At 40.5% G+C, this 23,116-nt stretch overlaps 1 protein-coding gene and 1 long non-coding RNA gene across 7 annotated transcripts in view; one reads left to right on the forward strand and one right to left on the reverse strand.

The window, feature by feature from the left end:
- The window catches only part of SBF2 (SET binding factor 2), a 230,887-nt gene extending 228,054 nt beyond the window's left edge, over positions 1 to 2,833 (forward strand). For all 6 annotated transcript variants that reach the window (XM_030273779.4, XM_030273781.4, XM_030273784.4 and 3 more), the window contains one exon: positions 258 to 2,833. In XM_030273779.4, the coding sequence (XP_030129639.4) occupies positions 258 to 356 (99 nt within the window). In that variant the 3' untranslated portion in view covers positions 357 to 2,833. The remainder of the gene's footprint in view (positions 1 to 257) is intronic.
- A 15,872-nt stretch (positions 2,834 to 18,705) lies between these two features.
- On the reverse strand, positions 18,706 to 22,912 carry LOC140684253 (uncharacterized). Its single transcript, XR_012056229.1, has 2 exons — positions 22,726 to 22,912; positions 18,706 to 20,992 (listed from the first exon to the last, which is right to left on the reverse strand). It is a non-coding gene; the product is annotated as an uncharacterized lncRNA (long non-coding RNA).
- Between the last annotated feature and the right edge of the window lie 204 nt (positions 22,913 to 23,116).

Here is a 23,116-nt window from a genome sequence, read left to right on the forward strand (position 1 = left end):
TCTTTACTTGATCTTTATGTGAAACTTCCTTCCTGTCATGTGTTTAAGCTCCTGCTTCCAGTTCTGCTGGAAGGTGTGAGCTAGGAAAGAGCTGTTGTGCCATCTCAAGACAAAAAAAAATTATGTATCTGGCATCACTCTCAACAGCAGTAGTTCAAAAGTGTTACATTCAGGCCCAATTGAGTATTGCAGTTTAAAGTCTGCAGGTTTTCTTTCCCATGTGCTGACATCTTTGTGTCCTTGTGTTTCCCTTGCAGCTGAAGACAAATAAACGTGTGTATAACTTTTGTGCCCAAGATGCACAGAGTGCTCAACAATGGATGGACAGGATCCAGAGTTGCATTTCAGATGCATAGAAAAGAGAAATATGTTCCATGATAAAGTCCAATTTAAAGCACCTCATCCTGGAAGAAACTGAGCTCTGGAATGTTACTGACACACAACCCGCCTTCCTTATATTTCAGCCATAAATTTCATAATAAGTTATTTTCTGTTTAATAATTATAACCACTGTAACTGCTATTTTTTTTTCTGCAGGGAGGACTTGAAAAAATAATAATCCATTTATCCTGAATTTCCTCTCTCTTCAGTACAATTCCTAGCTAGAAAAGTGGGCTGTATTTGCACTAGCATCTGATCCCGGTTTTCTCATTTCAGAGATACTCTCTTAGGAAACCTGTCCAAAGGAAAGTGTAGAAATTTTCCCTTCAACAAGAAGTGTATTTCCACTTATTTCTATAGTATTTAGATTTTTAAGCAGACTGTTCTTATTTCCAAGCTAGTCATGAAAAAGAGGGAACATGTCTACAATTCCTAAAAACAGATAAATAAATGAAGCTTGTGGGTCCAGTGACATACACACCAGATTGCCAATAGACAGTCAATATTTTTAAAGACCAAAAAAGTGAAATTGCCTAATGCCAGACTTTCAAGTGTCTTCTCAGTGTGCAGGTCATTCTCTAATCTCGTGCTCTGCTGGGTGCTTCTGCAATGTTGTTACGGAATTTCAAAATCTAGGGATTACCTGAAGACCATAGATAGCACTTTTATTTTAGATTCTGTTTGCAATGCCAATGGGATAAACTGAAGAAAACTGGCTGACACTACCCTGGAGCAATGGAAAACAGCAAGCTAGGAATTCAGTAGGTGAAGAATCTCTTGTGTGTGAGTTGTATGTGTTAATTTATATGCTGTTCTGCTCACTGTAAAATAAAAAATAACAAACATGATAATGCACTAAACAATGAAGCAAGCACTTGCACTGAAGTCTTTACAATGCAGACATTTTGCAGGACAGAGGTAAGTTATTTGTAGCAGAACAAAACAGAACTAGCTAGTTAACTGCTTTTACAGATATTAGATATGTACATAATGACGTTTGAGGTGTCGTGATTTGATACTTTTTAAACATTTTTTTGCACATTAATTGGAAGACTGTTTATAGATTTTTACTTTTGATGAACTTGTGTTTGTTCCGCTTAAAATCCTGGAAAAACATTTTTAATAGCCCCAAATTAGTTGAAATTTTACAGTCTACAAATAATGAGGACTTTGAGTAGAATATGTAGGTAATTAAGCCATTGTTTTTACTTTGAAATGTTAATATGTTAAATAGCACACTAATATTACAAAAGGTCTGTATATATGATTCACTATTTTCTCATTTTTCCAGACATTCTGCTTGTAATTTAATGTCAGCCTAACCAAACTGACTATACTTACAAGGTTTTTCAGTTATTAAACTTTGTGGGTTTTTTTATAACTAATGTATTTTGTCAGAAAGGAACATAGATTTCTCACCATACACAATAGGAAATGCAGCTGTTTTTAATGCATTTGCAAATTCAAAACAAAAATATGAAGGATTTTTCTAGCATTTTTCAATTGACAGATTTCCACCTGTGACAATGGTGTTTGCACATTTGTATTTTTCTTTGTATATGAAGTACTTTTATATGTACTTTGTAAAATACTGATCCTGTTCTTAGGTTATATGAAGATATACATACCACTGCTTATTTTGTAACTGGTCAGTTTTAACGCTTGTATGTTATGTGATATATGTATGCTAACCATCTTGTAATAAATACACTCCTTAAGGAAAAGTGAAAACTTTCCTTTTACTGTAAAAGAGAAGAAAAGCAAAACCCACCTGATGAAATATTCCACAACGGCACAAGACAAATCCTTATTTACTCTGTATTGAGAATAGTGGGTGTATTCAAAAACTACGTGGTCTTTTGTATACTTGTAAATATTCTTACCTAAAAGTTGCACTTGGGCATCCCTAACTCAAACACTTGTCAACAGTAACACTAAAGAAATCAGAATTTAAAGCAAGATTATCATTCTAACAAGTCTCAATGTATAGCCTTTACCAAAAGGCTAAATACACGTAATGTTCATACTAAAGTCATTGAATAATGACGTTAAATATATTTAAAAAAAAAAAATATTCTGTATGATAAGTCAACTGCATACTTTCACCTTGAGACTCATCTCACTCATATCACCTTATGCAAAAATTATCTAGTTCCTAAAAAAGAAACTATAAAAAAAATGGCAAGAGACTTGAGGCTGTGCATGTGAATGGAATTGCTGCATGTGGTGTGGGACAGCAGAGTCCAAAGGGAAAGGGAACGTGTGAGGGAGGCAGGGGACCCATGGCAGTTCTGGGATGCTGTGGTGTTTAGAGGATGGGGTTTGCCTATTGAGCTTGGCATGGATGCTAATGTTGCCTTAAATGTTGATCTCGATTTTTAGTGTCTGTATTGATGGAAAATGGACTTGAGCAACTTAACTTAAAAATACCCAAATAAAAGCTGAAACGAGAGACGTGGTATTTGTGGTGTCTGTGTAAGGAGTGTACAAGGGAACGGTAGAAAAATGCTCTCGGTGTGAGGACACAAAGTTTGTAGTGTCCCTGGAGGACTCTCCTCTGCAAAATGAAGGTTTCAACTGAGACTTGGAGAAAATGTGGACAAGTCAGCATAGCTTAAGCTACAGGGTTTGCCGCTGTGTTTGAGTTGTAGCAGCAGCAGAGAATTAGAAACCTAGAATTTGTTTGGGAAAAATGCTGTGTACAAAAGGATTCAAATTCATATTTGAACGTTTTCTAGAAAAATCCACTGAGAAGTTTGGGATAATCAGAGCTGCTCCCTCTACTCTTGTCACATCACTATTCCCACTCTGTGTATCAGAACATTCCTACTGTAGAAAAGAGAATTACAACATTACAGGTCTATAGAAGGGGAGAGGATTGTTTGTCCTACTCTGCGTTCAGTAACAAAACATCCACAGCGTAGGTGGAGGAATGAAGTGAGTTTAGGCTATGAAGAGTTGTTACTGGAGTATTTTATCAGTGATTTCTCTTTCCTATCTAACAAGTGTTTTCTATAAAAACCCTTTATTTTGATGGAGCCTTAGAATTACTACAAAATACTAAAAAATAAAATACTTAGCATGCCACACGTGTGGGTCACTGGTTATGTAATGGTACACAAACAGCTAACAGACCCAAGAACAAATGTTCAAAATTTTGTGTCGCATCCCACACACATTATTTGTATCTGATATTTTGTGAATTTCAGACATAACAAAAATGCAGTGATCTTGTCCAAAGACTGTCATTTTGCCTTTTCATCCTGTAATATTCTTGGAGAATGTTGAAGTGGCTGCACCACATTTCTCATTTTTCATATTTGTGATCATCCAAATATTTTGTCTGTTCATGATTATCCTGTGGTTGCTTTGGAGAGTCAGAAAACTGGAATTAATCTACCCATTCCCCAGTAATGCTGATGTTCATGCTGAGTATCACTGTCACACCTACTTTGTGGGGTTTGTCTGTATTTGATCAGTTTCTTCCCCAATTTTGGCTACTGTGCAAGCCAAGGGCAATGGTAGCATCCACATTCTCATTTAGGAAATTTTCATCTTTGAGTTTTTCCACATCCAGTTTCTCATTAATTGACTGTCCATAAGGATGCTGCAAGTTCAGTATTGTTCCTCTCTTCTCTTACCAGTCAACATCCAGGGAGAAATTACATTTTGTCCAGTTTCAGCTTACATCACATAGCTCAAGATTCTTCCTTCCTTTTCAGATTTTGCTTAGAAGTCAGAATCTGCCTACTTAGAATAGGAAATGTTGCTTAATTTTGGCACATTCTCGGTTTTTCCATTGTCTACTCTTTGGTGAAGATGTTTTAAGAGATTCACAAAGAGATGGTACTTTTATCACAAAGAGATGGTACTTTTACTATTGCCTGTAAAACAGGCAATAGTAGGAGATGTAAATAGTTAGGCTAAAAGCACCACAGTACTATCCTGGAAGGAAATTCAAAGATAGCTGTTCCTTCAGGTATTAAATAGTGCTCCTTCGTGCCCCTATGCTCACCTAGAAAAACTTAAGAGGCATAGTCTTAATTTGTTTTATTTATTGATGCCTTGTTTATCATTGTATATTGAGCAAATATCAATAAATACTTTGTTGTTTAATTAATTTCTCTCACAGTTCAACTCAGAATTCTTGTAATTCAAGCCTGTCACTAAACAGGAACTCCAAAACTTCATAGTGTCTATCTGAATTCTATTAATTGTCCAACATTTATACATCCCTGTTCACATCAAGACCTCCAGTAAGTTCAAATTGATAATGTCATAAAATTGTGTGCAATTATGAGAGAAGCTCAATATAGTGAACAATAATGCAGGTAGAACACTCTCAAGTTTAATTAATTGCATGCACAGGCTTTGCTTATGTTGCACTGCTTTTGTGCCATCACAATAGTTAAAACTTAACTTAACTTCTGCTGTGCTCATATGATCCCTCACATTAAATATTTTGATGCAGTAGCTCAGGCAAGTGCTTGCACTAACTTTTCAGTCAAAAATACTTTGACTACTTAGTATAAAGCATTCGAATCTTTGTAGTGTTTCATGCAGTCAGATGATGGAATTGAAACAAATTACTGTTGAAGACTTGGTCCTGGAATTGCCATTGATTTTTGATTAAGTTGGGCAACCTGTTTCTCCGGGATGCTGGTAAGATTCTCTTTATATTCTTTTTTAATTTTCAAAGAGCTCTCATTTTCAGTGCTTTGTGAATTAAGGTAAATCATATATTCACTTCAGCAGAATTAAGTTCAAAAATCTCTTCCATTTTTTGTGCTCAAAACAACTCATTTTCTTCATCTTTAAAACTGTTTTCTGACCAAAAACCAGTCAAAATTTAAGTCAAAAATAACTGGGTTTTTCCACTTTAGGCCCCTGAATGAAAGGAAAGCTTGCAGAAAGTCTTCATCTGGTATGAGTACGAAAAGCTGGAAAATATCCCATCAAGTGCTAATGAAGCAGAGCCAGGAATAAACTGGGGAGCTGGTTTTGGAATGTGGGATGGTGTCACTGACCACTGAGTGGGTGATGGATGTTAGCAGTGTCAGGGCAGGCTCTAGGTCTTCTGACAGTCTCAGAAAGTGTCATTCTGTTGCTACAGCAATCAGACATCTGGTTTTAACCAGAAATCGACATTTTGCATGCCCTTCTTCATGCATAGGCCTTTGAGACTTTGTTTCTTCAGTGACACAAATTTCTGGAGAGAAAAGTAATTTTTCAGATAAACTGGTTTTATCAGTTGTTATTTCAGTCATTAAAACCACACAGCTGACCACACAGTGGCAGGTGTGGCAAGTTTCTCAGCCTAGGAACAAAAACCCAAACACAGAGATATTTCCTGTGATGCTGAATGTGCTTTACTTCAAAGACTGCTGCACACAGGTTTTTGTCATGAAAGCAGATTTTCTATTTTTGCTATCAAAACTAAATGTTGCTGTCAATAAAGTCATGCATACCCCAGCAACTTGTTATGGACTGCCACTAAACTCTTTTAGCTGAAAGGCCTCAATTGAAGAGTGTTTCTCCCTTGCCCTAGGTCACTGCATTCCTGTTGCCTTTTGGTGTTTAGGTATTTCCTGGAAACATGGTTCTGTGCAACTTTCCCACTTTATCTTTTCTCAGACCTGCTCCCCATTTCACAGTGAAACATTATGCATATTTAATTCTTTTAAATTAAATTCATACAATACTTGAGATAAGGAGAGCGTTCCTTATTTCATGATAGTATCTCAAGAAAACTGATAACTTTATTTGAAAAATATGCATGTGCAACCCAAACAGACAGAGTTCCTTCAGTTTATATTGGGATTGCAGCCCAGTGATTTTTGTTAATTTTCATTATCAGTTTGAGTTACATGAGAGTGTGATGAGGCCTCCAGTGACACTCCAAATTACAAGTGACTGTATTATTGCTCTCACTGGAGTCTATTAGAAGGATTTTCGATAAAACCCTTCTCACTGAGCCACGATGAGCTGAGATTATGGAAGCTGCATGTCAGGAAGGGGAGAAGGGCACGGGAAAAGCAAGCCCTGGCTGCTTGCTGGTGCCTGGCACAGCAAGGGATTGATGCCAGTGCACAGCAGAGAGGAAACAGCAGAAGGGAGCAGCTCAGTGCACATCCAGCTGGGAGACAGAGCGTCAGAGCATGGACAGGGAACAGGCAGTGCCTGGGACACAGCGGGACGTGGGAAATCTCACAGTGCAGATGGGAAGAGCTGCAGGTGAGCAGCCCTGGAAGTGGATCCCATACAGCCACACCTTCAGCAGCAGAGAAAGGCTTCCCATCTCCCTTGCTTCCCTCAGGGCAGTTGCTTTATCTGTTCCCCAAAACCCCACTCCAAACTTGTCTCACTCTCTGCTTTGTTTTTGACCTTTACTTGTCTGATCAGGTCTAAATTTAGCTGAGAAATTTTTGAGAAGCAAAGATGATCCATGTTAGCTCATTGCCTAGGGTTGCCTTGAATACTTGCAGGTGCTCTGATATGCTGCAAGCCAAAAGGGAAAAGTTCTTTGTTTCTCTAAGTGCTCTGAAACCAGTGGCTAGTTCAAGTTGTGCACGTATCTTTTGGAATTTTGGGGAGCTGAGTGTGGTCTGCTGGGCTGCCATAAGGGCTAACGCTGGATCTGAGCCTGGATTTCCAACACCCTCAGCATTTGACATGTGATTATCACTCTTTGGAATTAGATTTAACAGCACTGGGGAAAGAGGTCAGCGTGAAGCCAGCATCAAGTATGCTGAACTCTGCTCTTTGGAAATACCATTGCCAAAGTTGCTATCTGTGTCTTTCCAGGAGAACATCACAGCTTTGTTTATCGAGAGCCGGCTTGGCCAAATTATTATCAGCTGCTGGAGATGGGTACAAAGGATGCACTGTCAAGTGTCTCCTTGAATTTCCAAATTTGGGCCATTCTTTCCATGATGTAAAATACTTATCTGCTATATGGGTATTCTCAAATGTGGAATAACCTATAATACAGGATTTTGTCCATACAGTAAAATGTGGATGCCTTTACCTTCTGTTTATTGCTTTAACCAAAACAATTTGATTATAAATTTTCTTGGCTTTCTTCATTGTAGCTGAGCTGCCCAAAATCTGCTACTGCATTGTTGTATCTTATTACTAATAACTGCTAATATTATTTTGAGATATTATAGAATTAATGTTGTTATTTTCTGGAGGACAGAATTCCTAGCAGTTTGAAACACCAACACCACACCTAAAAAAAGTCTACTTTGGTACATCCACTGAATGTTTTTTCAACCAGAAACCACATAGCAAATATACCTGTGCCATTTCATCTGCATAAGGAAAAAGGAAAATATATGATATGGCAGTAAAAGTGGGCTCAAATATCAGTGCTAATAAGTACTGCTAATAAGGAAATAAATGCTACTTAGAACTGTTATCTTTGCTGCTCTTAAAGGAACTTGGTAGGTAACACAAACACTTAATTTTTGGATTGCTAGTATGTGGTTAAAACAAATCTGAGCTTCTGCTGCATTAGGTAAAGCTGTTCCTTTTAAAGGCAAAAGCCCAGTGACACTGTGCACTTCAACAAGAAATAACCCTTGAAAAAGAGGACAGATACAGGATTTCTTGCCAAATCAGAAATTAATGTAATCAAACTCTGGTTTGCAAGGCTAGAAGAGAATGGGAGAGGAGAGAGAAACCTGTAGTCATTTTTGAGAACAAACATGATAGCAGTTACAAAGAGAGGTGAGTACTTGGGAAACAAACCCTCATAGCAACCAGCATCTGAATCTTTCACTGCTGCATTAATACTAACATGGTACAAAATACTTTTAAATTATGAGTGTTACCCTACATTTCTCTATAAAATGCAAAGTCCAGGCCTTTATGAGAAGGCATTTACAAATACAACATGTGCAAAATAAGAAAAATCTGAAGTAGATCCTAAAACTCTTTGCCCTTGCCTTGTTACACAAGGTGGCATTGTATGAGGAGAGGGGCAGAGGAGTGGGCAGGGCATGGAGAAAATGGAGAAATTTGGAGAAAATTGAGAAAATGGGAAAATTCCTCTTTATTACAGAACTTGAAAAAGGCTGCCATACTACTTGGAATTACACAGGTTGGCAGAGACCCTGGGAGAATGGAAGACTAAAAATCTCAAACCCAGGAAGAATAGGAATTATAAACTGTGTTTTTATCTGTTGTCAGTGCCTTTGAATTATATTTCAGGAGCATGGCAACATTTTCTTCTGAAAAGCAAGACTGAGAACAAAACTGGGGTAGAAAAATATGCAATTTGCATTAATGTTATATTTAGTATATATTATAACATTTAATTAATGTTATAATTTTAGTATATGTTATTTAAATGGATATTTTGTTCCTCTGAAGGGGAAAAGGGAATTGCCATGAGATCCACAGGTGATCAATGCCCTTGCCAGAAGCACATTCTGGATGGATGAAATGGCAAGAAGGAAATGGCTGGAGCCACCATGAGCCACCAGAGCTCTAAATGGGATTCTGCCAAAGGATGATCCAAAAGGTAACTGTGGGGCATGTGGAGTTTGGGGGAAGTGCTGGAAGTTTGGATTGATGGTGCAATTCCAGGAATTGTTGTCCTCTAGAAACTGCTAAAACATGGAAGGCTTTTGAACAGTAATAACTCAGTTTGGGGAAGTCTTTCAGAGTGGTATTTTGGGAACAGGGTGTTGCTGTGCTTGGGGGCATGTTCTGTTCTGGATGGTTTGTTGCAGCCTGCATTGGGAAGATGTTCACAGATGTCTCTTGTGCTAAAGGATTCCTATATCTGGAATGAGAGATTCCCTGGTGATGTTTTTGTGTGCTATTTAACATGTCACCTTCAGCCAGGCTCCTGGGGAGCATTGAAGTGTGTGGGGTAAGACTGAAATACCATGATCCAAGTGCTGAACCCTGCCCTGAGAAGGGAAGCTTCCATGAATTATTCCCATCATTGTCCCAAGAGCAGCTGCAGGACTCAGTGGAGTGTTTGGGATGTGTTGCGCTGGTCTCTCACAGCACATTTTATGCAGAGTTTGTGGATAGTGAATCCTGCTGGAGCTGATCTCTGTCAGCTCTGAGGTAAATTCAGAGGTGCTGTCCCTTCCCTTTGAGTGGTAACACCTAGAGCTTTGCCAAGTCCTAGCAAAAGCTGTTAATATGCTATAGAAATAGAAACAAGCCAAAAGGTGGCTGCAGCTGTTGTTTACTGCATTATTGCACAGTTTGGTTCCATATGTGCCTCTGTGGAAAAGAAGTGCTTCAGAATCAGCAAATAAAAATTAAACAAACAGGAGAAGATAAGAGAAGCTAACCCACCTTCAGCATCTAATCTGTACATTACACCAGAGCCTTTCTGCATCCAATCCCAGCTTCCCAAAGGATTTGGTGTAGGTCAGAAATACCTCTGAGCCTAGTCATGTCAGTGGAATTCTTCCACATTAAAATAAAATACCACATCTGCACATATGCTGAACGTGTTGAAGTAGTGTGGAATAAAAGACAGTTTGGACATTCTGTTAATGTGATGGAGAATATTTTGATGTTGTAATTTGCTCTAAAAGCATGTGTAAGTAATTGTTGCAGGAGGCACTGAAGTCAGACTGACTCTTCACAGATCAAACTTCCATCTCCCAACCAAGGAGCGTTGACTCATTTTGCAGTACAGTGTGTTAGAAAGCACTGATAGGTTTTCCTCTTGTTAACTATGTTTTATGTTTTATCTGGAAAAGAAATCATACTTCTGCTATGTCAGAAAACATTTTATTTCTTTAAATTCTGTTACAGTTATGAGCAACAAGGAATCTCTTGTGCTTAGAAGAGATAAGATTCCTCTGTTCTGATTCAGAGAGGGTATATTTGCACAATTTGTATTTTTTGCAATACACAAATCATTGACATGTGTGTGACATGCCAATTGAGGCAGCATCTTTTTTACATGATGTTAAACAGCTCATGCTAGAAACCATGATAAGTATGTGGCAAACTGGAGAATCTACCTATAAACTGCAGGTGAATTCCATTTAGATGGAATTTTGGGAGGCATGGAATAGGATGGAACCTGCCCTCTGCTCTTTCTCTGTGCAATAGAATGGATACATCCTCTTAAAGCCCTTTTTAAAGATCCCTCAGCTACTGTGTTTTAATGGCTGTAGCAAGTAAGCCAAGCATCTTCCACAAGATGGATCTTTCCTTGCTTTGCTGCAGCACTTTTGGATTTAGCTGACTCTCAGAAGGGATAAATTGCTCTGCTCTTGAGTGATACCGTGGCCAAGTAGAGCATTTCTCTGTGATTACATGAATATAAACAGCATGTATTGCATACTGCAGCACTTAGTTTGACTTATAACTAACTTCCTGAATAGCATTGTCAATGATAAAAATATTTGGAGCTCTCCATTGGTTTGGCACATTGTTTGACAGACCTATTTCTTTGCTGTCATAGGTAGCAAAATTCAGGAAAACGTGCAGCTGAACAGCTGTCATATATGTGGGACCAGGAAAAAGACTATTCTTAGTTCCTTTGTTTCTTTACTGTTATTCCTGAAGTCTTTTTCAGAGGGAGAAATTATGGCCTGCTTGGCCATTATGGCCTAATTATTTGGCAAAGCTCACCCTGAGTTCAGCAAAGCAGAGGTTCCATTCCTCATGAAGGTTATCATATCTGTTAAATTGAGTCTGAGCTCTGGTCACATGGAAACCAGTATTTGCTTTTATTATTAAAACTGCTTTTCTTTCAGCAGAATACTTTGGAACCATGTTTCTGTCCTCTCTGGATTTACCATCATAATTTCCAAAATACTGTTTTCTGGAAAAAGAACAAAAATAATACATGTTAATAACCATGGGATGCTGGGAAACTTCACAAGGGTTTGAAAGTGACACCATAAATTGCTTTTAATTCTGTAGATTTATGATTTCACAGAAGAAATTTTGAGATTGTGTTTGTTACAAGAAGTAATCAAGATGAATATATGATGCAGGAGCTATTTTATTGCAGAGTCAGCTGGTTGGACTCTATCTCTTCAGTAATGCAGCAACTATAGAAACTGGTCAGTGCTTCCTATGCACTGTGCTCTACAAAATAATGGAAAACTCCCAGGTCACAGCATTCAGCAGCCTGAGAGCACAGCCCAAGGAGAGATCTCCCTTGGGCTGGTTAAGTTTGCTGTGTTAAATGGGGCTCAGTCCCTCAACATTCACATTTAAAGACATAGCTCAAAATAAACTGGTATAGAGCCATAAGTTAGAGTATTGGCTACAGAATTTTTCCCAATTATCTCTGATATAAATATGTAAAGCACATATTCCTAGTTGCCAGGTATGGTATGTGGTGTATGAGGTTCACTGCTATGTGAAATGAGCAATTGCCCCTGGGTCAACAGAGCCCTGAAACTGCCTGCAGACCTCTGATTCTTCCTCTTCTCTTCTCTTCTCTTCTCTTCTCTTCTCTTCTCTTCTCTTCTCTTCTCTTCTCTTCTCTTCTCTTCTCTTCTCTTCTCTTCTCTTCTCTTCTCTTCTCTTCTCTCTTCTCTTCTCTTCTCTTCTCTTCTCTTCTCTTCTCTTCTCTTCTCTTCTCTTCTCTTCTCTTCTCTTCTCTTCTCTTCTCTTCTCTTCTCTTCTCTTCTCTTCTCTTCTCTTCTCTTCTCTTCTCTTCTCTTCTCTTCTCTTCTCTTCTCTTCTCTTTCTCTTCTCCCCTCCCCTCCCCTCCCCTCCCCTCCCCTCCCCTCCCCTCCCCTCCCCTCCCCTCCCCTCCCTCCCCCCTCCCCTCCCCTCTCTTCCTTTCTCTTAGTTTCTTTCTTTCTTTCTTTTCTTTCTTTCCCAAGCTACAGCACATAAAGGAACATCCAGTGGTGCTGACTTCTTGCAGAAAGCACCAGGGTGTGTCAGTGCCTCTCTCAGTGTCACTGCACACTTTTGGATGGACAGCTCCAGTACTGGGAAATGGAAGTAGGACAGGAAGCTGCTCCTGCAGGAAGGACAGGGCATCTCTTTGCTCCTGTACAGCCCCTTAGAGTGAGCACAATTACTCACAGCTAAAGAGGAGCTTCAGCAGGGCTGTTTGCTCTCCATGCTGGGAGAGATCCACCTGGAGAAGAAAGTCAGAGACATTTCCTCATGTCAGGATCCAAGGCCAAGTTTGACGGATCCCTCCTTCCGAGCTTCAGGCCCAGGAATTCTTTAAAGCGCAGGAAATGCAGATCTGCTGTTCTGGTTCAAACCAAGCTTCAGTGCAACCACGTGATGCAACTCCCAGTGTTTCATGGCACAGATGAGCAGGACTCCCAGCAGGAGCAGGGAGGCCATTCTGCCTCTGTACTCGGTGCTGGTGAGTCCAGATCTTGAGTGCTGTGTCCAGTTCTGGCCCCTCAGTTTACGAAGGACATTGAGATGCTTGAGCGTGTCCAGAGGAGGGCAACAAGGCTGGTGAGGGGCTTGGAACACAAGCCCTGTGAGGAACATTTGAAGGAGCTGGAGTTGTTTAGCCTGGAGAAGAGGAGGCTTAGAGGTGACCTTATGGCTCTTACAACTTCCTGAAGGGAGGTTGTAGACAGGTGGGGGTCAGTCTCTTCCACAGGGCAGCAACTGGGAGAACAAGAAGACATGGTCTCAAGCTACATCAGGGAAGGTGTAGGTTGGATATTAGGAAAAAAATTTTCACTGAAAGAATAATAAAGTACTGGAATTGTTTTCCCACAGAGGTGGTGGAATCACCATCTTTGGATGTGTTTAAAAAAAGACTGGACATGGCATTTGGTGCTATAGTCTAGTTGAGGTATTAGGGCAAAGGTTGGACTTGATGATCTTAGAGGTCTCTTCTGACCTCATTATTCTGTGATTCTGTGATTCTGTGACTCCAGACATTCAGTGGAGCTGGCTGGTGTTCACATGAGCTGGCAGGGCCGTGCTGGGGGATGCAGGCACCATTCCAGCCCGGCTGCCAGCGTGGTTTGCCGGCGATGTTTTCACTGTGGGAAAGGGACGTGCAATACTTGCAGAATCAGTGTTGCCACAATTTCTCTGCCTCAGAGCCTTCAGATGGAGGTTTTTCATACAGTTTGCACTGGAAAATTATTTGCATTGCATTTCATATGGTTTGTAATGAACATCCTGCATTGCTCTCTACTTAGACGTGGCTTTGTATTGGTCGGTGCCAGGGTCCCGGTCAAGTTTTCTGGACTGTTGTTACAGTGTGTCACAGATAAAATTGCTTTGTCAAAACACCACAGAAATGCTTCTGTGTCTTTGGCATCCATGCTCAGCATTCTGGAACCATTTATTTAATTTACATTTTTTTCCTTTTTCCCACTCTCCACTATTTAGAATGTGGAAACAGTAGCACATCTTCCTTTTAACTCTGGTTTTGGTAAAGTTATAAGCATTCCTTCTGAAGGGTCTGTGGCTCTGCTCATTGGAAAGAGTCCTAGAATGTCTTGGGAGGGACCTTAAAGATTATCCAGTTCCATCCCCTCTACCATAGGCAGGGACACCTTCCACTATCCCAGGTTGCTCAGAGCCCAATCCAATCTGGCTTTGAACACTTCAGGGATGGGGCATCCACAGCTGCTCTGGATGGGCAACCTGTACCAGGGCCCCCTCACCCTCACAGTAAAGCTTTTCTTTCCAATATCTAATTTAACCCTGCCCTCCTTCAGTTTGAACCCATTCCCCCTTGTCCTGTCACTACCTGCACTTGGAAAAGTCCCTTTCCAGCTCTATTAGGCAGAGTAGCCCCTTAGGCACTAGGAAATGCTCTAAGGACTCCCCAGAGTGTTCTTTTCTCCAAGGCTGGACAACTCCAACTCTCAGGTTTGATATTTCTTTCATTTTTCCAAAGACAAAAATTCAGAGACATCATGAGGTAAACTTCGTGATTTAAAGCCAAACCAAACCAGGGCATGGACACATAGCAAAATAAAAGTGTTATCTTCTATAAAGAATTTGATCAAGCCTACACAACCTCAAGCTAAATATGAATTATCTGTGTTTTTACCCATGTTAAAAGTTAACACCAGCTAGTTCTGGAAGTGCTAACTGAAACCACTGCTTTGTAGTGGGACAAATGGAGGATCTTGTGAATTGAGAGGCAGAAATAGCAGAGAATTGTACTTTATCCTTTTTTCTGTCCTCTTTATCTGCTCTTTATCTTAGGAATCAATTATCTCAGGAACATCTGTATCCCACCATGAGATTTGAGGGAGCTGGAGCAGTGCTGGATTCTGTGAGGAACATGACATGAAGGCCTGCAACTGTTATGGATACAGAGCAATCTCGGGAGGGAGTATCCCACGCCTGCTGCTCAGCAAGAGGGACAAATACTCTGTCCTTCTGCTTTTTCCATAACAAAATACTGTTGTCCATAATACCAGAGAGCACTTGCAGTCTCTAAAGTCCTACAAAAGTATGCACCAGGGTCAGGCTTCCACTCCTGCAATGTGATAGTTTACTCCTACATTTTTTTCGTAGTTATCCAGATGTTCTACTTATTCTGATTATCCTGTGTTTCTCATCTTGTTGTCATTATCTGGGGAAGTTCTTGGCTTGACTAAAGCAAAAATTTAAACTCTGTAAAGTTTTTCTGGGTGGGCATTTCCAAAGTTGTGGCATATCTCAAAATTATTTATGTCTCCTTGTTCTAGATCTTCTGGCCCTTTGTGTAGTAAGACCAAAAGGACAAAGAGTGCAGGATATTTTTTCACTCTGTGCACACTGTAGTTTAAAATACAGAAGAGGTCATCTAATTTACAGTGAAAGTGGCTGCTACTTTGGGGTTGTGATTCTTTTTCTTCTTGAGACTTCTTTTCCCTTCTTAATGTAGAACAACTTATGGACTGCAAATATGACCTTATAGGATCTGAGTGCTTGGATGAGAAGGATTTGGGAGTAATTTTTGCTTGTTTTCATTGATGTGAGGGTTTTTGTCTTTAGGAATCTTATTAGAGAGATACTCTTGACCTAAAAATTCCTCTTGCTGTTAATAATATTTCTGCTGTAATAATATCCCTGCTATTGAGCATTTATGACAGTGCTGCAATGTTTGCTTTGCAACCAAACTCCTGCTCTTTGGAAGATTAACATTCTATTTAAATACTGCTGGAAGTTTTTGTTTTACTACGCTGTCCTTGGGTGTAAAAAATACTGTTTAGATGGGAAGTTAAAAGCAAGAGGTTTGAGAGGTTAGTTTTTTGAGAGGTTAGTCTTCCTAAATGAATCCTAGAACTACAGAGTATGTTTCTTAATGCTTTCAAGAGAATTCCTAGATATTATTTCAGATTGTTAGAAAACGTCCTTCAGAAACTTTTGCTAAATATTCAGAGACAATATAATTTTCTACTAGTGAGTGAAATTCACTATGCTGCATGCTGTTCACTGGAAACAACTAATCCTAAATTCTACCTTTGTAATTCCTAAAAAAAAATTTAAAAATAGGTTTTCTGAAGACTCTAACCAATTCTAATTAAGTTGCTCCTCAAGTTTCCCAGATGCTTTATTCCAGATGACAACTATTTGTTTTTATGCCAAACCCTGAGGTATCCATAAGACTGGATTCCAAACTGTCAATGCTATTGTAGAGCATACATTGAATTTGGGCAGGGGGGAGAGAGGGAGAGAAGGAAAGAGAGGCTACTTGAACCTAGTTTGTGTTTCAAGGACTTCACACACTCATGTAGCCTTTGGTAAAAAATTGAGTTTAGCTCTCAGTGATAATATTAAATAATGCTGATCTAACCTTGTCGAGACCTGTGAGAGTTTGCTTTCTCCCCACTCCATGCCCCAACGATAAATGTATTGTTACACGGGGTATGGATATTGATGTTTCAGCAGTGCCTTGTCACATCTTCCACTGTGAAGTTTATTCAGGAGCAGACCATCTGAACCTAATTTAGTTTCTTGTTTTCAATTTGCTTGGGAGCTATTATTCTAAACTCTTCAACGTAGAAATAGTCATTGGCTTTTGCAGTGTTCCAACCTTGTCCTCTTTTTGCCTCCTTTAGTAACCTCATTCAATGAACTATGTGTCTTGCTGGGATATGTGATTAGCTGTAGCTCCCTCCTTCTCCAATGATTATCCACACCAATTCCCTTATGCTCATGACAGAAACAATCTTCTTTCAAAGCCTCTACCTGCAGCCCAGCCTCCTCTCTCAGTTCTCTGGGCAGCTGGCATTCACTCTGCTCAAGAGCAGGAGGGACAGGAGCACAGCCATGCTCCACTTCCTTTCCATTCTTTTTGGGACTCGATGACTCTTGTGGGTCTCTTCCAACTCTGCATATTCTGAGTGAGGCAGCCTTTAAATTTCGACCACCCTGCATATATTCCTATTTTAATTTAGCTCTGTATGGCTCCTTCCTACGATGGCCAGCCAGAACAAGCAAAACCTTGAGATCTCCCAGCAGAGTTCTCCAGAGCAATCCAGGGTGTTACAAAGCTGTTCCTGCAAAATTCTGTAGTGACTGCTGTCAAACCCAGCTTTAACTGGGCCTCCCCAGGTGTTACTCTTCCTTGAAGACTGCTAAGCAGTAAAAAAGGATATAAAATTAATCATATTGGTACAGGACTACCCAGGCATGGGGGAAGTCTCCAGGCAGTGTTTTGGTTGGTTTTGATCAGTGCACAGTTCTGTCTTGTGCCTTGATGTCTGAGTACGGCTGATCCTGTGAGCTGGTACCAGTGGAGGTAACACCTCCCAAAAAAACTTACCCAATATAGCCTGGTGGTTTTTAAGAACGTTTTCTGCTACAATCTGAAAGTAATCTGCAGTACAGACTTTTCTTCTAGTTTTATTCTGATATCCTTTTTTCTAGGGTAAACTTCACATATCTTGTGCTTTATTGAGCATAAATGCCTTGGCCATATCATCACAGAGCAGTGCTACTCTGATTTATTTATATTTTGATAATGAATTTGGAATTGTTTTCAGCTCTCCACAGGCCCCTAATTGTAAGAATAGATGAAAATGCAAATGTTCTCATTCAAAACAGCAGTAAATATGTTTTTAACTTCTTAACTCAAATGGAACTTAATTAGGGTAGACATGTATTTACTGCTGTCCTGGACTGAGGTCAGTGAGACCTGGCACTGTCAAGTTTAGTTTTTGATTTGGTTGCTACAAAATGATTTATACAAGTGAAAGAAAAACTTGTTTTTGTCTGGAGTCCTAGGCCTCTCAATGCTCTGTGATTAGTATCCTGGGAGCATGGTTTTCAGCACATTCTACAGGATTTGGTTATAAATCTCTGTCCTTGTACACTTCTTCAAAATACCCCGATAGGTACAAACTTCTGCTTGTGCACACCTCCTCTGTTTGAGAGAGGCTACAGCTACTCTTTAATTTATTGCAGTCAAGTGAATGCTAGAAATGTGCCCCAGGTGCATCCAAGCTTTTTCAAAGTTCAGGAATCCTCCTGAACACATCTAGGGCTTCATAGGGGAGAACCTGTGAAGCTCAAGTTCAGACCCAAATGCTTGGGAAGAGCAGCCAGCAGCTGAGAGACCTGTAATAAATACTGGGGACAGAGAGATTCCCAGTTGGAGCCATGGAGCTCACTGGTAAAGGCTGGAGCTGTTCATCAGGCTGCTCCAATATGTGGGAATCCCACCCTGACCCATGGAACAAGACTTTTGCTTTCAGGAAAGAGAGCCTGTGAGGGGAGAGCAGAGTCTGGCTGTGTCCTTGCTGAGGGAGCTGCTCTTGTTATGCTGTGGTTTGTCCAGGGGAGCTCAAGCCTTGTTCTCCAAGGGTGGCATTTTCCTTATTTATTTGTTCTTTGTTTAGCCCTGCATTTTTATGTGCTGGCTGCAGGTCAGTGCCTGCTCAGCCAGCAGCTGCACTGGCCAATTCAGAGTCACTAAGCTCAACTAAAATGTTAGCTTCTCGGTTCATCCCTAGGTTTCCCAGGATTTTCAGCAGTAAATCTGGAAAACACATCTAATCCTGCTGAAGCATTCTCCAGCCTTTCTGACATGAAGGATTGTGTGGTGGCCACTGTGATTTGTGGGCAGCAGTGGAGTCCCCAGGACACAAACCAGTGATTAGGAGCTGTGTGATTTGGGGGGAAGAGGAGAGGTTGTTTGCTATTTCTGGGTTAGGGAAGGAAGGCAGTTAAACTTTGTATTAATGAACTGACTAGAGGAAACAGACCCAAATCCAAAAATCCTGCCAAATATTAACTTTTTGTTGACGGTAGAATTTGTTCAGTTTATACACCTGCTATAGAAATGCTTTTTCTCAGCAGCTGGCCCATGTCCAGAGCTGAATATAAGCCTCTGGCCAATAATAGACAGAATGATACAGAAACAAAAACAAAATCACAAGCAAGTCTGTCCGTAATGATTTATTCGCATTTTCACCCACATGGAAAGCAAATGTTTTGATTAATTTGCTGAGAGTTTACTTCTCTTGCTTTCCTTAACATTTTTCTTTATTATTAGATTTACGTCTTAATACAAATAGTCTGCTATATATTTAGATACACTGTTTAGTTTATAAAAGTATAATTGGAAAGAAAGATGAAATTGAAGATAGCTACTGAGATACAATAAATTAAAGTTTATCTGATTTGTTTTCAGATCCCTGCTGCCTTTTAACTCTGAAACGTGGAAAACCAATATTTCATCATAATATTTCTTTCTTTGTTGTAGAGATGGAGGTGCTGACAGAAAGGTTGATGATGGCTGAGTAAACTTAAAAAATGAAAAAAAAGAGAAAGAAAGAAATACTGGTTATTCCTTAAGATGGAAGGAAAGGGGATCTGTCTTCGTGTTGAACAATACCTTTCTGTCCACAGATATGGTACAGGATGGAAGAATCTGGCTCCAGAATGGTCTTGCCAAATAAACCCAAAGGGCATTTGAGGTGTTTGCCGTGACTCCTCATGAAATTGGACTCCTTGCAGAGCTGGTGCAGAAAACTGGGAAGGTTCTGTGCAGAAGCAACTGGATAGGTATTCCTTGCTAGGCTTTTTTAATTCATGTGTTCTGGATCCACTTTGGAACAGAGGAAGATCTTAGGGTGGTATTACCTGAGATCTTAAGAGCTGTTTCCACAGAATCTGTGCAGTTGTGTGTTCCCCATACTGGAATGAGCACGGTGACTTTGGGAAGAGGCACGGGGCATCCAGGCTTTCCTCTGCCGCCCAGGACAAGGTGGGCCATCCCCAGCACCTGCTCCCATCCCCAGGAAGCAGCACTAATTTCGATAAATGAGGCACATCTGACTCTGCTGTCGGAAAAGCTGGATCCCATTTTCCATGGCCTCGCTCCTCCTTCCACCCCCACTCCCTCCTCCTTCCCCCAGAGGAGCACAGCGCTGCCATAGGCACAGCAATCACTGCAAGTGGCCAGCTCAGGACAACTGGAAAGGAATTTGAGCCATTACTGGAATTCTAATCTCAGACTCTTCTAGAAAAGAGCTTAACAGCTTTCTGCTTGTCCCCTTGGGTCTGATGTTTGACAGGAAATGAGTTTGAAGGGTTCAGGAGCGGGTCACAGAACTCGCCTTGCTGCCAGCTGCTCTGCCGACCTTAGCAGTGTGTTTGCAGAAATCTGATCCACTTGCTTATTATTAAAGCCTTTTCTCTGAGAAGAGTAACTTCCAAAGCCAGGTCCTACCAGACGTGTTTCTAGAATATTGCATCCTCGCCTCTCTGAATTCTTCTCCACTGACACTTGCTATGACCTAAGACTCCAGCCATGTAAAAAATGCTGTTTTGTAATTCAAGGCAGAGTGAACAATTGTATTTGCAGGCATGTTTATGTTTGTCTTTCGCAGCACTTACTTTGTTTGTCCTTTATGTGCCCATCTGTGGGATCTCAAAGAAACTCAGTTCCTCACTCTTGCATAATTAGTCAAATATACCTCATAGACTTCATAAAATACCTCAAATCTGGTCTCAGGAAAGCAATTGTAATGGATGGGCTGACTGTTTCCTGTGTAGCAGCTGAGAAGTATATTCCCAAGCAAATTTAAAAATAAGGCAGCCTCCATGCATTCTTGGAATCCTATTGGCAAGTCACTGTTGTTCAGACTAGTACGAAGTTCAAACAGGCCATGGAGACTGATGGCATGTCCCTCTTTCTTCACTGTGTTTCTGATTTAGAAATCACTTTCCAAATTAAAAATATGAGAGCAGACAGACCAGATCAGGGCAGCAGGAAAGCTCAGTAACGGGGCTGTGCTGGCAGGAATATTGCAAATAAAAAGCTGCGGCAGATGTACTCTTGATCACCTGCTTTGAGAGTGCTGCATCTTCCCAAGGGAACAGTTCTGCAGCTTGGTGTGTTTCCTTGTAGGAGGGCATGTCTAGGGAATAATCCTTGCATAGAGCCTCTAATTCCAACCCAGCAGGCCTGCTTCTCCCCTCCTCTTCCTCCTGCCCGAGAAGGTTCTTGCAAAAATACTTAAGGAGATGCAACTAAAACAACCCAGAATAGGTAAGACTAACCGGCTATATCACTGCATTTTTTATTCTCTTTATTTCTCTCTTATGTCTTCACTTCTGTAGGAACTTGGCTCCTCTGCAGCTTCTGCTGCTTTAATGTATTGGTCAGTTTGCACTTCAGTTCAGCCTTCTCAAATGTCTGCTGTCTCTCCAGAATTAGCATGTCCTGGAAAACAAAATGTGTGCAAATAGACTGACAAAAAACAGACACATGGAATACACAAATGTACCATTATTTGACAGTTCAACCAGTGAAAAGTCTTCCAGAAATCTTGAACAACAACTGAAATGAACTTGGAAGCTCCAAAAACCTATAATTCATGGCTAATAGCTACTTCAGTCCTAATCATTTGTGGTTTGTACCCCAGTTTGAAAATTAATGTGCAGGCCAGTCCACGATTAATGCAGAGCTAAATAGTAAACCTCCGGTTCAATGTTGTGATTGCCAGACTTGGTAGCACTGAGCAAAAATGAGATAGATACTGTTTGCTCCGGTGCTACATATGTACAGCACTCTCCAGAATGGAAAAGCCAGGAATTAATAATAAGTAAGATTCTGAGTCAAAATGTTTCTGGTCTCCTTGACTTCCTTAGGGGTTCTTAAGAGTCCTGCTGCCTGTCCTTAGCTGCACTACTTGAGAGGAGCTACTTCTTGTCTTAACACGAGCTCTCATCTAGAGAAAGAGTGGAAACAGAGCAAAACTTTTATATTACTTTCTAGTGCAGCGACTGCTGTGAGAATGGCCAAGTAGAATGGGTCATGAATGCACAAATCATGCCGGTTGAAGGAGTTGAAACTCACTGCTCAGGACTTCCTCCTCTCAGGGTACAGTCAGGGTTTGCTGGGTAAGAGCTTGAAAAGGGCAGGAGGGAAGAAACCCACTGTGTTAAAGCAGAAAAAAAACCCATCAAAGCTGCAGCACTCTGGTCCTTGTGCAAGCTCATCCTTCCCTAAAACCAGAGCCAGTTCCCCTGCTGCCCATGGAGGAGCTGTAACTGCATAGCTTTCCATAAGAGCACTTGGACTTAGAAACAGGGAAGAGAGACTTTACCAGGAACACTCTGTGTCCCCTCCTGCTCCTGGATGCAGGTCCATGGCTGCATCACCCCTCAGAGCAAACCTCCACGCTCCCAGCAGTGCCAAGTGGAGCTCAAAGTCCCGTGGGATCAAAGCACTCACTTCCATGGCACAGCTGAGCTTTTGGAGTAGAGGACATGTGGGCACAAAGAATCACTTGTCTTTCAGACATTTATGAGCTGCTATCCTTTTCTGTGGTGTAACAATAATGTGGGAAGCTGTCAGTGCATCAGGAGAGGTGTGTTTAGAATGTACAAGATGAGAAGATTTAGGGCAGGGTGGGTAGGGATTAGGCACCCTGATAGAGGAGTAAGTGTACACATGACATGCCTTAAGAAACCAGCTGTGTTAATTGTTTTTCTGGATGAGATGGAACCTGAGACCAATCTTAGCAGCAGGAGTCAGTACTAACTTTAGAGTTAGAACAGAACATGGAATATTTTTCTTTTTTTTCCCCTTTTTTAATTGCTGAAAGAGACCTTGTTGAGATAGGCCTAATTAAATAAGCATCACTATTTCTAAGACCTGTTTTGAGTACAGACATGGGAGGCAGTTTTCCTCCACAGTCATTATGAATATTTTAGATTATTGAGAAATGAACACATCTGTTAGTACAGCAGTGACGGAATTGTACAATATCTCCATTGTAGGGCTGGTTATATCTGGAAGAACACCTGTTCCAAAGAAGAGAAATGTTTATTTTGCAAAATAACAAAATCATCTTAATTAATTTTAATGGCAACAAGAAGTTAGTTCAATCTTGAAAAGGTTAAAGCCAGGAATGTTTGTCAAGGAACTTCAGAGCACAGGCAGCTACTGACCCGGTGAAGTCACCTGCATGAACTGCTGAACATTTCTTCACTGCACACATTGTGGCTCTGGGGGATTCTTTTGCTTAGGATTTTGTGGCTTTGTTTTCTTAAAGAAGAACATTCCATTTTACCATAATGGAAGTTGAGAAACCAGTATTTTTCTTGACTCGGCCTTTGTTCCTATCAGAAAAAAAAAAAAAAAGGAAAAAAAAAAAAAAGAAACAAAGCAACAAAGCAAACCAAAAACATGACCCAGAAGATAATGACTGAAGGAACCATTAATTTCCCCCTTCTGGATAGAGGCCTGAATAAAATCAGAATTTCAGAGGAAACTCCAATTTAGAGTCATCACTGATTCGCAAGCCAAACAACTGTAAATGATGAATTAAGAGCAGTTTAA

The sequence above is a fragment of the Taeniopygia guttata genome, chromosome 5, assembly GCF_048771995.1.
Source record: "Taeniopygia guttata chromosome 5, bTaeGut7.mat, whole genome shotgun sequence".
Lineage (NCBI taxonomy): Eukaryota > Metazoa > Chordata > Aves > Passeriformes > Estrildidae > Taeniopygia > Taeniopygia guttata.